The sequence below is a fragment of the Acinonyx jubatus genome, chromosome D4 (genome assembly GCF_027475565.1).
Source record: "Acinonyx jubatus isolate Ajub_Pintada_27869175 chromosome D4, VMU_Ajub_asm_v1.0, whole genome shotgun sequence".
In the NCBI taxonomy this organism is placed as follows: Eukaryota; Metazoa; Chordata; class Mammalia; order Carnivora; family Felidae; genus Acinonyx; species Acinonyx jubatus.
In genome coordinates this window covers 91,157,509-91,172,399 of record NC_069391.1, presented here as the reverse complement: position 1 = coordinate 91,172,399, position 14,891 = coordinate 91,157,509, and the positions used below count along the sequence as shown (strand labels likewise).

Below are 14,891 nucleotides of genomic sequence, written 5' to 3'. Positions count from 1 at the left end.
CTGTGCCTGCCCCAAAGCAACTAATGAGCTGCTAAAATCTGCCAGAATTAACTTTTGTCGAACTTTGGAACCTAGTCAAAAGTGGAAAATTTGGTGAAGCAGCTCTTAATTTATGGCAGGAGAGTGCTACAGCATTTTAAACTACCTGCACTGTTTAAATATACACAAAAAGCTAAAGGAAACCATGAACACTGAACTAAAAGAACTAGGTGAACAATGTTTGAACAGATAGAAAAATTATAAAAAGCCATACAGAACTTTTGGAGCTGCAAAGTACAAAAACTGAAGTGAAAAATTTGTTAGGGGGTTTAACAGCTTATTTAAATAGGCAAAATAGAGACACTGACTTGCAAATAGTTCAACTGAGATTATGTACTCCAAGGAGCAGAAAGAAAATAATGAAAAATGCACAGAACTTGAGAGACCTGTGAGACACCAACAGATGTACTTGCATACGCTTGCAGAGGGAAAGGACAGGGAAAGTTTTCAGGAATCATGTCCAGAAATTCCCCAAATTCGATTAAAAAAAAAATCCATAAATATATACATCCAAGAAGCTTAGTAAACTCCAAGCATGATAAACTCCATAAAATCCATACCCAGACACATTATAGTCAAATTCTCAAAACCCATACACACAGAATTTTGAAAGCAGCAAGAAGTTATTTGTTACCTACAAGGGATCCTCAATAAGATCTGATTTCTCATCAGAAACCATGGAGACTACTAGTAAGTGGGATGACATATTTAAGGTCTTGGAAGAAAGACTGTCAGCTAGGATTTTTTTAAAAAAAAATTTTAACATTTATTCATTATTGAGAGACAGAGAGAGAGCACAAGGGAGGCAGGGCAGAGAGAGAGGGACACATAGAATCTGAAGCAGGCTCCAGGCTCCGAGCTGTCAGCACAGAGCCTGACGCGGGGCTCGAACCCACAAACCGCGAGATCATGACCTGAGCTGAAGTTGGACACTTAGCTGACTGAGCCACCCAGGCGTCCCAGCTAAGATTTCTATATCCAGCAAAATATCCTTCAAGCATGAGGAAGAAATTAGGAGGTTTGCAGAAGTAAAAAAATGAAAACAAAAAACAAAACCTGAGAGAGCTCATTAATAGTAGACCTGCTCTACAAAAAATGCTTCAGGGGGCACCTGGGTGGCTCAGCTGGTTGAGCGTCCAACTTTGGCTCAGGTCATGATCTCACAGCTTGTGGGTTCAAGCCCCGCATCAGGCTCTGCTGACAGCTCAGAGCCTGGAGCCTGCTTTGGATTCTGTGCCTCTTCTCTCTCTGACTCTAACCCACTAGCATTCTGTCTCTGTCTCTCTCAAAAATAAACAAATATTAAAAAAAATTAAAAACAAAAAATGCTTCAGGATGAAATGAAAGGACACGGCAGTAGTTCTAAACCATAAGAAAGAAAAGTGAACGCTAGAAAAGGTAATGTCATAGGCAAATGTAATTGCAGGCGCCTGGGTGGGTCAAGTGAGTTAATAAGTATCCAACCTTTGGCTCAAGTCATGATCTCACAGTTCATGAGTTTGAGCCCTGCATCAGGTTCTCTGCTGTCAGTGTGGAGCCTGCTTCAGATCCTTTGTCCCCCTCTTTCTGCCCCTCCTCTGCTTGTGCACACACCCTCTCTAAAAAATAAACATTAAAAAAAGCCAATATTGTACTTTTTATTGGTTTGTAACTTCTGCTTTTCCTGTATGATTTAAGGCAAACAGACAAGAAAATTATAAATCTATGTCAATGGTTATAGTGTGTAACAATGCAATCTGTGACAATTACAAAAGTAGGAGAGGGATTAAAAAGTATATAAACAGTATATACTACTGAAACTAAGTGGATTTTTATAAGTTTACTATGTTAATTTTAAATCCACAAGGTAAACACTAAGAAAATACTAAAAGAAAAACTGAAAAGAGAAGAAAGAAATAAGTGTGACACTACAAAAAAAATCAGTAAATATAAAAAAAGGCAAGAATGGAGGAACAAAAGACACAGACAACAAACAACTAAATGGTATAAGTAAGTACTTTTCAGTATTCATATTAAATGCAAATGGAATAAACTTCCCAATTAAAAGGTCCAGATTAGTAGACTGGATTAAGAAACCAAGATCTATGTATATGCTTCCTACAAGAGAGTTACTATAAAGAATGAGGTTGAAAGTAAAAGGATGGAAAAAAAATATTGCAAAAGATTTTGTATTCCATACAAAAAAAAAAAAAAGGCTGTATTATGAGACAAACTAGATTTTAAATCAAAAGAAGGTTAATGAAAACAGACTCCTGGATCAATGGAATAGAGAGTCCAGAAATAAACCCATGCATATACGGTCAATCTGTGATAAAGGAGGCAAGATTATACAGTGTGAAAAAGTCTCTTCAGTAAATAGTGTTGAAAACACTGGGCAGCTACATGCGTAGAAATGAAACTGGACTGCTATCTTACACTATATACAAAAACCAAGTCAAAATGAATTAAGGACTTGAATGTAAGACCCAAAACCATAAAACATAAAAAAGGAAATGTGAGCAGTAAGCTTTTTGACATTGGTTTTCGCAATATTTTTTTGAACCATTCTCCTCAGGCAAGGGCAGCAACAGCTAAAATTAAAAGATGGGATTATGACAAACTGAAAAGCTTCTGCACAGCAAAGGAAACCATCAACAAAATGAAAAGGCAATCTACTGAATGGGAAAAGATATTTACAAATCCTACATCCTAGAAGTGGTTAATAACCAAAAGATATAAAGAGTGTATACACCTTAGTACTCAAAAAACAATCGGGTGCCTGGGTGGCTCAGTTAGTTGAGTGTCTGACTCTTGATTTTGGCTCAGGTCATGATTCCAGGATTGAGCCCTGCTCAGGCTCCATGCTAAGTGTGGAGCCTGCTTAAGATTCTCAGTCTCTCTCCTTCTGCCCCTCTCCCTCGCTTGCATGCTCGCTCTCAAACAAAAAAACAAACAAAAAAACAAAACAAAACAACCCAGGAAACAAAAAACAAACAGCCTGATTCAAAATGGGCAGAGGACTTGAATAGACATTTTTTCAAAGAAGACATACCGATGGCCAATAGACATCTGGAAACATGTTCAGCATCTGTAATCATCATGGAAATGCAAATCAAAACCATAATGAGATACTACCTCACACCAGTCTAACTGGCTTTTATCAAAAAGACAATAACAAATGTTGGTAAGGATGTGGAGAAAAGGGAACCCTCATGCACTGTTGGTGGGAATAAAAACTGGTGCAGCCACTGTGGAAAATAGTATGGAGACTCCTCAAAAATGTAAAAATAGAACTGTATGATCCATCAATTCCACTTCTACGTATTTATCCATATAAGACAAAAACACCCATTCAAAGGGATATATGCATCACCATTATTTATAAAAGCCAAGATACAGAAGCAACTTAAGTGCCCAACAACAGATGAGTGGATAAAGAAGTTGTTTACGCGCACATTCGGGAATATTACTTAGCCATAAAAGAAGAATGAGCTTGCTGTCTGTGGCAACATGAATGGACCTAGAGGTATTATGCCAAGTGAAATAAGTTAGAGAAAGACTAATACTGTACAATTTCACTTATATGTGGAGTCTAAAAAATACACCAAAATGGAAACAGGCTCACAGATAGACAAAACTATTGGTCACCAGAGTGGGGAGGGATTGAGAGTAGGCCAAAAAGGAGAAGGGGATTAAGAAGTTTCTAATTATAAATAATTCATGAGGATACAATGTATAGCAGAAGGAAACACTATGATATACACCAGAAACTAATGGGAAATTGTATGTCAATTATACTTCAATTTAAAAAGAAAGTTACAAAAGATTAAGAAGGATATCATATGTTGATAAAAGGTTCACTATGAAGAGAGGATATAACAATTAGATAACTACCTGATAGTACAGTCCCAAAATATACGGAGTAAAAATGGGCAGAATTGAAGAGAAAACTAGTTCTACAATAATGGGTGTAGTTCAATAACCAACTTTCTATAACAGAGCAGCCAGACAGGAGGATCAAAGGCAATATACAACTTGAACTGCACTAATACACACATACACACCATCTATCCAACAACAGCAAAATATATATTTCACTTAATTGTACCTGAAAGGATAGGTCATTAGGCCACAAGGTAAGTCTTAATGAATTTGAAATTACTGAAATCATGCAAAGTAACTTCTGATCACAGTGGAATGAAACTAGAAATGAACAGCAGAAAGAACTCTGGAAAATTCACAGATATGTGGAAATTGAATAGCACACTCAAACCTTTGTATCAAAGAAGAAAAATCACAAGAGAAAGTAGAAAATACACTGAGACAATGGAAGTGAAAACTTGACATACTAAAACTTAAGGAATGCAGAAAAAGCAATGCATAGAGGGAATTTTATAGCTGTAGATGCATCATGTAAACAGTAGATCTCAAATCTGCAACCTAATTATACAATTTAAGAAGAGCAAACTAAACCCAAACTAGAAGAAGGAAGCAAATAATAAAAAAGGAAAGATGAGATAAAACAGAGAACAGAAAAATGATAGAGAAAGCAACAAAACTTAAAGCTGGTTCCTGAAAAAGATAAAATTGACAAATCTTTATCTAGACTAACCAAACCCCCCAAGTTACTAAAATCAGAAATGAAACTGGAGACATTACTGTTAATTTTTTTAAGAAGTGTTACAAGTAAATACTTATACAAGGGAATAGCTGTATGCCAATAAATTGGCTACCCAAGGTGAAATGGATACATTTCTAGAAATGCACCATCTATCCAAACCTCAGGAGAGAATAGAAATTCTGAAAAGACCTAGAAATAGTGAAGATATTAAATCAATAATAATAAAAAACCTCCCAACAGAGAAAAGCTCACAACCAAGTAAAGATGGCTTTACTCGTTAACTCTACCAAGCGTATAAAGAAGAATTAACAAAATCTTTCTCCAGCTATTCCAAAATATTGAAGAGGACACTTCCTAACTCATTCTATGAGGACAACATTACTCTGATACCAGAAGTCTTAGACAAAGACACTATGAGAAAAGAAAACTACAGGCTAATATCTCTTATGAGCAATTGCAAAAATCCTCGCCAAAATATGCACAAAGCTAATTCAGCAGCGTATTAAAAGTATTGTACCTCTGGGGCGCCTGGGTGGCTCAGTCGGTTGGGCGTCCGACTTCGGCTGGTCCGTGAGTTCAAGCCCTGCGTTGGGCTCTGTGCTGACAGCTCAGAGCCTGGAGCCTGTTTCAGATTCTGTGTCTCCCTCTCTCTCTGACCTTCCCCCATTCATGCTCTGTCTCTGTCTCAAAAATGAATAAATGTTAAAAAAAATTTTAATAAAAAAAAAGTATTGTACCTCTTGAGCAAGTGAGGTTTACTCCCAGAATGCAAGAATGTTTCAACCTGTTAAAATCAACTCTGTAGGGGCGCCTGGGTGGCTCAGTCGGTTGAGCGTCCGACTTCGGCTCAGGTCATGATCTCACAGTCCGTGAGTTCGAGCCCCGCGTCGGGCTCTGTGCTGACAGCTCAGAGCCTGGAGCCTGCTTCGGATTCTGTGTCTCCTTCTCTCCCTGACCCTCCCTCGTTCATGCTCTGTCTCTCTCTGTCTCAAAAATAAATAAACATTAAAAAAAATATAAAAAAAATCAATTCTGTAATACATCACATTAAGAGAATGTATGATAAAAGCCACATGATCTCAACTGAGGCACAAAAAGCGAATGACAAAACTGAACATACTTTCACGAAAAAAAAAAACATTCAGTAAACTAGGAATAGAAGGGAACTTCCTCAACATGATGAATGCCACATATGAAAAATTCACACTGACATCATATTTACTGATGAAAGACTGAATGCCTTTTTTCTGAAGAACATGAATGAGATAAGGATGTCAGCTTTTGCCACTTCTGTTCAACACAGTACTGACAGTTCTAGCCTGAATGATTACACAGAAAAAAGAAAAGCCATCTAAATTGTAAAAGAAGTAAAATGATATCTTCACTAGAGCCACTCTGTCATATCCATAAAACATTAGAATCCATACACATGAAAAAAATGTCAGAGCTAATAAATGAATTTAGCAAAGTTGCAGGATACAAAATCAACATGCAAAAAAGTCAGTTTTATTTCCATATGCTTTCAATGAACTATCTGAACAGGAAGTATATATTTTTTAAGTTCCAATAAAATAAAATTCCAAAGAATACATTCTAATAAAATTCCAATTTATAGCAGAATCCAAAAGAATAAAGTACTCAGCAATAAATTTAACCAAGGAGGCAAAAGACTTGTTCACTGACACCCAAAGAATATGGCTGAAATTAAAGAAAACCAAAGTATATGAAAAGACTTCCCATACTTATGGACTGGGAGACTTAATATTGCTAAGATGACAGTACTACCCAAAGTGATCTATAGATTCAAAGCAATCCCCATCAAAATTCCATTTGTGTGTGTGGTTATTTTTACAGAAACAGAAAAAACTATCCTAAAATTCATTTGGAATATCACAAGACCCTTGAGTCTTGCAAAGCAAAAAGTATGGAGGAACCACACTGTCTGATTTCAGTACTCCGTACCAAGCTACAAACAGTGGCAAAATTGGTTTGCTACTGACATAAGGATAAACATATAGATTAATGGAACAGAACTGAGCCTGAGGAAAAACCCTCACATATATGGTCAATTGATTTTTGTCAAGGGTACCAAGTCCATACAATTGGAAAAGGACAGTCTGTACAAATGGTGCTTGGACAACTGGATACCTATGCTAAAAGAACACAAGATAAATGAAAAATTAGAAAGTCTCTGAAGAAGTAGATATAATGAATACATATGTGGAGGTTTCAGAACTGAAAAATACATACCTGAAAGAGAATGGTTAGTAGATGGCTTACTAACACATTAGAGGTAACAAGTTACTGAACTGGAACACAGAACAATAGAAATTATACTGGGAAAAAAGTTATGAAGAGAGCCTCAAAAACTATGGGAGTATGACAAAATAACATCTGTGTCACTGTAGTTCTGGAAGTAGTAAAGGTGGGCAGTATTAGAAGAGCTAATGGCTTAAAACTTCCCAAATTTGGCAAGAGATGGAAACCTAAAGATTCAAAGAGCTTGAATGTATGTTAAACACGATAAGCCCACTGAAATCCATGTCAAATCACATTACAATTTATCTCCATAACCTAAAAATGAAGAAAACATCTTGAAAGTGGCCAATGAAAACACATTTTCTTATAGGGAAAACTATTGGAATGGTAGTGGATGTCTTACCAGAAACCACAGAGGTTAGATGGAAGGGGTGTGATGTTCTTCAGGTGCTGAAAGAAACTGTCAACCCCAAATCCTGTACCAAATGACAATATCTTTCAGGAATTGAAGGGAAACTCAGGACATTCTCAAATGGAGGGAAACTGAGAATTTGTCCCTAGGAGAGCGGATAGAGGCAATTTTATAAGCAAAAAGGAAACAATGAGAGAGGGAACCTTGGAACATCTGTGTGCAGTAAGGAGTTAACATTATAGGCCTGAGACTGCTATTGTTAGGAAATCCTGCTTGCAAGATTATCCTTTGGCTGGTATTGGGATCTTGCATTTCTAGAGGGTTGGCACCATTCCCAGAACTGATAAGAATGGCTCACTGTGCCTAAAACTATGCAAACTGTAGGGTTATGTTGAATGTGCCTGTGTGACTAGCCCCCACTAAAAAAGTTGGGCACTGAGCCTTTAATGAGCTTCCTCATTAGATAACATTTAACACATGTTGTCACAGTCATTGGTGGAGGATTTAAGTGGGTCATGTGTGACTCCACTGGGAGAGGATTTTTGGAAGCTTGTTCCTGGTTTCCTTTGGACTTTGTCTCTTGTATGGTTTCCCCTTGCTGATTTTGCTTTGTATCCCTTTGTTATAAAGTGTGCAACCATGTGAGTCTTGTGAGTCCTAGTGAACATCGAACCTGGGGGTGGTCTTGGGAACCCCTGACACAATGAGGAAGAAAGAAAACACAGGAAAAATATGGGTAAATACAGTAGGCACTCCTCTTACACATGAATTTTCTGAACTAATTTTGATGGTTGAAGCAAAAATTATTACACATTCTGCTATGCTTCTAAATACATAGAGAGGAAACACTTAAAATTACAGTAAGGGCAAAAGGATGTAATGGGAGATAAAGCTTCTATACTTCATTCAAACTCATAAAATGAAGATACCAGTAGACTGATTAGTTATGCATATGTAATGGAGCTCCCAGAGTAACCACTAAAAATGCTATATACAAAGAGATACACAGAAAGCGCTGGATATTTCAAAATAGAATTCTAAAAAGGAAAAAGAAAAAGGTCCAAATAACCCAAAGGAAGTCAGTAAAAAGAAAACCAAGCAAAAAGAACAAACAAAATGGTCTAAATACACCAACCAAAAGAGAGAAATTGGCATAACAGAGTAAGAAAAAAAGCCACAGTAAACCCAATGTGCTGCCTAAATGAAACTTCAAATATTATAGCTTACGCAAGTTAAAAGGATAAAAAGAAACATGTAAACATTAATCAAAGGAAAGGAGTGGCTATACTAAATCAATAAGGTAGACTTCTGAGCAAGGAAAGTTACCAGACACAGAGGGTGATCAATTACAGGAAGACAGTGATCCTGAATATGTGTCTCTCACATACAGTTTCACAACATGTGAAGAGGAAACCCAAAGAAGAAATAGACAAATCAACAGGTGGAGACTTCAACACCCTTCTCTGAATGGTGGAAAATCTAAACCCCAAATCAGGAAGAGCTTGTCAACACCATCAACCAATAGAATCTAATCTTTACAGAACATTTCATCCCCAAATAGCAGAATACATATTCTTTTCAAATGCTCACAAAAACATATACCAAGATAAGCATATCCTGGGCCATAAAACATAAGAAATTTGTTTATCTTAACAAATGGAAAGAATTGATACCACACAAGGTATGTTCTCTGACCATAATGGAATCAAACATGAAGTCAGTAAGAGAAAGTTGACAGAAAAGTCTCTAAACACTTAGAAAATATTTAAACTACACACTTCCAAGTAATCCATGCATCAAAAATGAAGTTTTGAGGGGAAATAAAACATTCTCCATGAAAAGAGAATGGAGAGGAAGATACAATGTATCAAAGTATGTGGAGTACAACTAAAGCAGTCCTGAGTGGAAAACCTGTAGCAGTGGATGTGTACGTTACCAAAGAGGAAGAGTCTCTAATCAATAAGCTTCTATCTCAGGAACCTAGAAAAATAAAAGCTAAATAAACTCAAGAAACACATAGAAGGAAATAATAGTGATAAAGGCAGAAATCAGTGAAATTGAAAAAAACAGAGAAAGAGCTGCTCTTTTGAAAATAATAACATTGAAACAACCTCTAGCAAGACTAAGAAAAACGAGACTAGACACAAATTACTACATCAAGAATGAAAAAAGGGTATCTCTACATACTCTGAAGCCATCAAAAGAATACCAGCCTACAAATTTCACAACTTACATGAAATGAACTGCTTCCTTGAAAAACACAAACTACTGAAAATTTCCCAATATGGAATAATTTGAACAACTCTATAGCTATTACAGAAGTTCAATTTGCAATCTAAAAATTACTACAAATGAAATGTATAGGCCCACATGTTTTCACTGTGGAATTCTGCCAAATCTTTAAAGACTTAGTGCCAGTGCTGCATGATTTCTTCCAGAAAATAGAAGAGGAAGAAACAAACCCTTCCCAATTCACTCTGTGAAGCAGGCATTATGTTAATACCAAAATAATTATACACTATTACCAAGTACAATTTACTTTAGGCATGCAAGACTAGTTCCATATATGAAACTTAGTGTAATCCACCATTTTAACAGACTAAAAAAGAAAAACCACATGATTATATCAGTTGATGCAGTAAAATCAATTATTTGTCAGAATTCAATAACCACTGTGGGGAAAAAAAAATCTTAGAACAAAAGGAATGCAGGGGAACTCTTCTACTTGAGTAGGAACATCTACAAAAATATATATATCTAACATTTTTTATTGCTTATATAAACATACATGTCTACTGCTATATACATATTTATTTGTAATAATATATAACTATATATATAAAACAATTTACTGTTTTAACCATTTCACAAATTTATTTTAAAGAGGGGGTCAGAGGGAGAAAGAGAGAGAGCATTAAGCAGGCTCCACGCTCAGTGTGGAGCCCAACATGGGCTTTTATCCCATGACCCTGGGATCATGACCTGAGCCAAAATCAAGAGTCAGACACTCAACCAAGCCATCCAGGTGCCCCTTAACCATTTTTAAATGCACGGTTCAGTGGTGTTAAGTACATGCACACTGTTGTGAAACCATTCCCATTCTCCATCTCCAGCACTGTTTCATCTTCCCAAGCTAAAACTGTGTCCATTAAACATGGACTCCTTCCTCATTCCCCACTCCTCCCAGCTCTTGGTAACCTCTGTTTTACTTTATGGACTTGCCCATTCTCGGTTACCTGCTGTAAGTGGAATCAAACACTTTTTGTCCTTCTTAGACTGGCATATTTCACTTAACGTTTTCAACGCTAATCCTTGGTGTTGAATGTATCAGAATTTCCTTTGTTTCTAAGGCTCAACATATGCCATTGTATGCATATACCACATTTTATGTTGATGGCCATTTGAGCTATTGTGAATAATGCCATTATGTTAGGGACTTTGCTGTACAAGTATATAGGGGTAGATAGCTAGGAGTGGAGTTGCTGAATCGCAGGGTCAGTGGTATGTTTAACATTTTGAGGAACTGCTGGACTCTTCCACAAAAACCACACCATTTTACATTTCCCATCAGAAATGCATAAATGTCTCCACAATGCCAGAACGTGTTCTCTCCCTTTTCTTTGGTAGTAGCCATCATAGAGGGTATGGCGTGGCATCTTATCTTAACGCTGTGAGACATAATGCTTTTCTCCTCATGTTAAGAATAAGGCAAAGATGTCTGCTCTCACCACTCTCATTGTGCTACAAGTTCTACAGTAAAGCAAGAGGAAACAGATCATTGACTGCTCTCCAGGTAGCTGTTTCCTTCGCAAGCCAGGCCAGGCCCATAATGAAGCAACTATGTCTAAGGGACCTGCAGTTGGCATTGGTCTTGGCACCACCTACTCTTGTGTGGGTGCCTTCTAGCACAGGAAAGTGGAAATAATTGCCAACGATCAGGGAAACTGAACCACCCCAAGTTATGTAGCCTTTACTGACACTGAACGATTGATCGGTGATGCTGCAAAGAATCAAGTTGCAATGAACCCCACCAACACAGTTTTTGATGCCAAACGCCTGACTGGGCGTGGATTTGATGATGCTGTTGTCCAATCTGATATGAAGCACTGGCCCCTCATGGTGGTGAATGATGCTGGCAGGCCCAAGGTCCAAGTAGAATACAAGGGAGAGACCAAAAGTTTCTATCCAGAGGAGGTGTCTTCTATGGTTTTGACAAAGATAAAGGAAATCGCAGAGGCTTACCTTGGGAAGACTGTTACCAATGCTGTAGTCACAGTACCTGCCTATTTTAACAATGCTCAGCGTCAGGCTACCAAAGATGCTGGAACTATTGCTGGTCTTAATGTACTTTGAATCATCAAAGTACAGCAGCCAACTGCTGCTGCTATTGCTTATGGCTTAGAGAAAAAGGTTGGAGCCAAAAGGAATGTGCTGATCTTTGACTTGGGAGGTGGCACTTTTGATGTGTCAATCCTCACTATCGAAGATGGGATCTTTGAGGTCAAAGCTACTGCTGGAGACACCCACTTAGGTGGAGAAGACTTTGACAACCGAATGGTAAAACATTTTATTGCAGAGTTCAAGCGCAAACATAAGAAGGACATCAGTGAGAACAAGAAGGCAGTCCATCACCTCTGTACCTCTTGCAAGCATGCCAAGCATACACTTTCTTCCAGCACCTAGGCCAGTATTGAGATTGGTTCTCTATATGAAGGAATCAACTTCTATACCTCTATTACTCGTGCCCGGTTTGAAGAATTAAATACTGACCTGTTCTGTGGCACCCTGGACCCTGTAGAGAAAGCTCTTCAGGATACCAAGCTAGACAAGTCTCAGATCCACGATATTGTCTTGGTGGGTGGTTCTACACGTATCCCCAAGATTCAGAAACTTCTACAAGACTTTTTCAATGGGAAGGAACTGAATAAGAGCATCAACCCTGATGAAACTGTTGCTTATGGTGCAGCTGTCCAGGCAGCCATCCTTCCTGGAGACAAATCTGAAAATGCTCAAGATTTGCTGCTGTTGGAGGTCACTCCCCTTTCTCTTGGCATTGAAACTGCTGGTGGAGTCATGACTGTTCTCATCAAGCACAATTCTACCATTCCTACTAAACAGACTCAAATCTTCACTACCTACTCTGACAACCAGCCTGGTGTGCTCATTCAGGTTTATGAAGGTGAGTGTGCCATGACCAAGGATAACAACCTACTTGGCAAGTTTGAACCCACAGGCATACGTCCTGCCCCCCCCCCCCCCCATGGCGTTCCTCAGATTGAGGTCACCTTTGATATTGATGCTAATGGCATTCTCAATGTCTCTGCTGTGGATAAGAGTACGGGAAGAGAGCAAGATCACCATCACCAACGACAAAGGTCGCCTGAGCAAGGAAGACATCGAGTGCACGGTCCAGGAAGCTGAGAAGTACAAAGCTGAAGATGAGAAGCAGCGAGACAAGGTGTCCTCCAAGAATTCCCTTGAATCTTACGCATTCAACATGAAAGCAACTGTTGAAGATGAAAAGCTTCAGGGTGAAATCAATAATGAGGACAAACAGAAGATTCTGGATAAGTGTAATGAAATCATCAACTGGCTGGATAAGAACCAGACTGCAGAAAAGGAAGAATTTGAACATCAGCAGAAAGAGCTGGAGAAGGTCTGCCATCCCATCATTACAACGCTGTACCAGAGTGCAGGAGGCACGCCTGGAGGAATGCCTGGAGGCTTCCCTGGTGGTGGGGCTGCCCCCTCTGGTGGTGCCTCCTCTGGGCCCACCATTGAAGAGGTTGATTAAGCCAACCTGAGAATAGGTTGAGCATTGTTTCACACAAAACATTTGAAGGACCCAAATTTGTAGCAAACTCCATGGCAGTGAAGTTGAGCTGCTATAGTTAATAAACTGGGCATTCTTGATACTTGAATATGGAATACGTGCACAAGGAAAGGAAATACAACATTACACTTTATAAGCACTGTATTGTTAAGTAGAAAATGCAATATCTTAAAACTGTATTTAAAATTGGCACCAAAAAAATAGAGGAAATAAAATGCATATAGATTATAGATTATAAAGGAAGAAATAATGCCATGCTTGTCTATGTAGAAAATCTAAAGGAATCTAGGAGGAAAAAAAATCCTAGAACTAAGTGAGTTCAGCCAGGCTGTAGGATTTAAGATAAAGATAGAAACAATTGTATTTTTGTATCCTAGCAATGAACATAGTGTCACTGAAATTAAAAATACCATTAAAATCACTTAAAGAGATTCTAAGGTGTCAATCTAACAAAACATATGGATTTGTATGCTGAAAATCACAAAATGCTGATGGAAGAAATCAGAAGACAATAAATGGAGAGACGTACCACATTTGTGGATTTGAACAGTCAACAGAGTAAAAAGAATAATAAGGTGGGAGGAATCATTCTACCTGATTTCAAGACCTACTATATAGCAGCATCATAGACATAAGATCAAGAGAAGAAAAGAGAGGACCCCCTAACTAGACCCATGAGCAATGTGAGAAGCGGATTAATAGTCTTGAATACACAGCACTAGATTTTGGGTTAAAAGCAGGGGCTTTGAATCTCACCTGGGGCCCCACACCAGCCTTTCTTCCTGCCTTGGCCCTAGTTAGTGGCTTAGCTTAGGTTGACTAGTGCATGTGGTTTGCTTCTGGGTGAGCACGAATGTGTTTGTGTTACAGGCATTAATGGCCTTCAGGGATGTGGCTGTGGCCTTCACCCAGAAGGAGTGGAGGCTACTGAGTCCTGCTCAGAGGACCCTGTATCGGGATGTGATGCTGGAGAACTACAGCCACTTGGTGTCGCTGGGTAAGGATGTCTTGTCTCAGGTCTCAGACTGCCTGTGAACATCTTCAGATTTTATGTAGTAGCCATGATACTTTGGCTCAAAAAGAAAAACAATATTTTCCCTATATCCCTAGAGAGTGTTTGGATTCTGTAGAGCTGAAATAGTGAAGGTGTGTGTGTGGCGGGGTGGGGGTGGGGGTGAAGCTATGTGACACTGAATTGCCAGGACTCTTTCAAGGTTGGGCCCTTCCTCCAAAGTGATCTTGCCTCAAATTTGGGAATACTGGTATTCAGTTAACCACAGGGGAGACTTTAGATCCGGGACTCCCCCTCCCCTTAGTCATCCTTTCTCAGCACTCAGAGAGCCTTTGCACACTGCCACCGCCCCCCCCCCCCCCCCCCCCCGCCAGCTTTCTGGGTTATTGCATTCCCCTGCTGACTCTGAGTTCTGCCATAGCCTCTTAAACCACTAACCCAGGGTCACCTTGGTTTCTTTCCCTGTGAGTAGGAATTGCCTTTTCCAAACCCAAACTCATCACCCAGCTGGAGCAAGGGGATGAGCCCTGGAGAGAGGAGAGCGAATGTCTTCTGGACCTTTGTCCAGGTGAGTGGGAAGCAGTGGGCTGGTGAGGAGACCAGGCAGTGAGGTGCTTAGCAGATGAGGAAGGAGTGCTTATGAACTCCTGAGGAGGGCTCTTCTTTGGGCCCCCCTTCCATGATATCCTGCTTACCCAGAGAGGGTTTCCCTGGCCGTCCTCCCCTCCCCTATGCA

The 14,891-nt window shown here is 39.1% G+C and overlaps 1 protein-coding gene and 1 pseudogene across 21 annotated transcripts in view; both read left to right on the top strand.

Annotated features, from left to right (window-relative positions):
• The window catches only part of ZNF169 (zinc finger protein 169), a 59,964-nt gene that overhangs the window by 30,293 nt on the left and 14,780 nt on the right, over nucleotides 1-14,891 (top strand). For 10 of the 21 annotated variants that reach the window (XM_053205391.1, XM_027041241.2, XM_053205390.1 and 7 more), the window contains 3 exons: nucleotides 1,886-2,028; nucleotides 14,014-14,140; nucleotides 14,628-14,723. In XM_053205391.1, the coding sequence (XP_053061366.1) occupies nucleotides 14,020-14,140; nucleotides 14,628-14,723 (217 nt within the window). In that variant the 5' untranslated portion in view covers nucleotides 1,886-2,028; nucleotides 14,014-14,019. Of the gene's footprint in view, nucleotides 1-859; nucleotides 2,029-14,013; nucleotides 14,141-14,627; nucleotides 14,724-14,891 lie in introns of those variants that run through there. The other 11 variants (XM_053205379.1, XM_027041237.2, XM_027041235.2 and 8 more) reach the window with 3 other exon arrangements.
• Nucleotides 10,124-14,007, top strand: LOC106985726 (heat shock cognate 71 kDa protein-like; annotated as a pseudogene).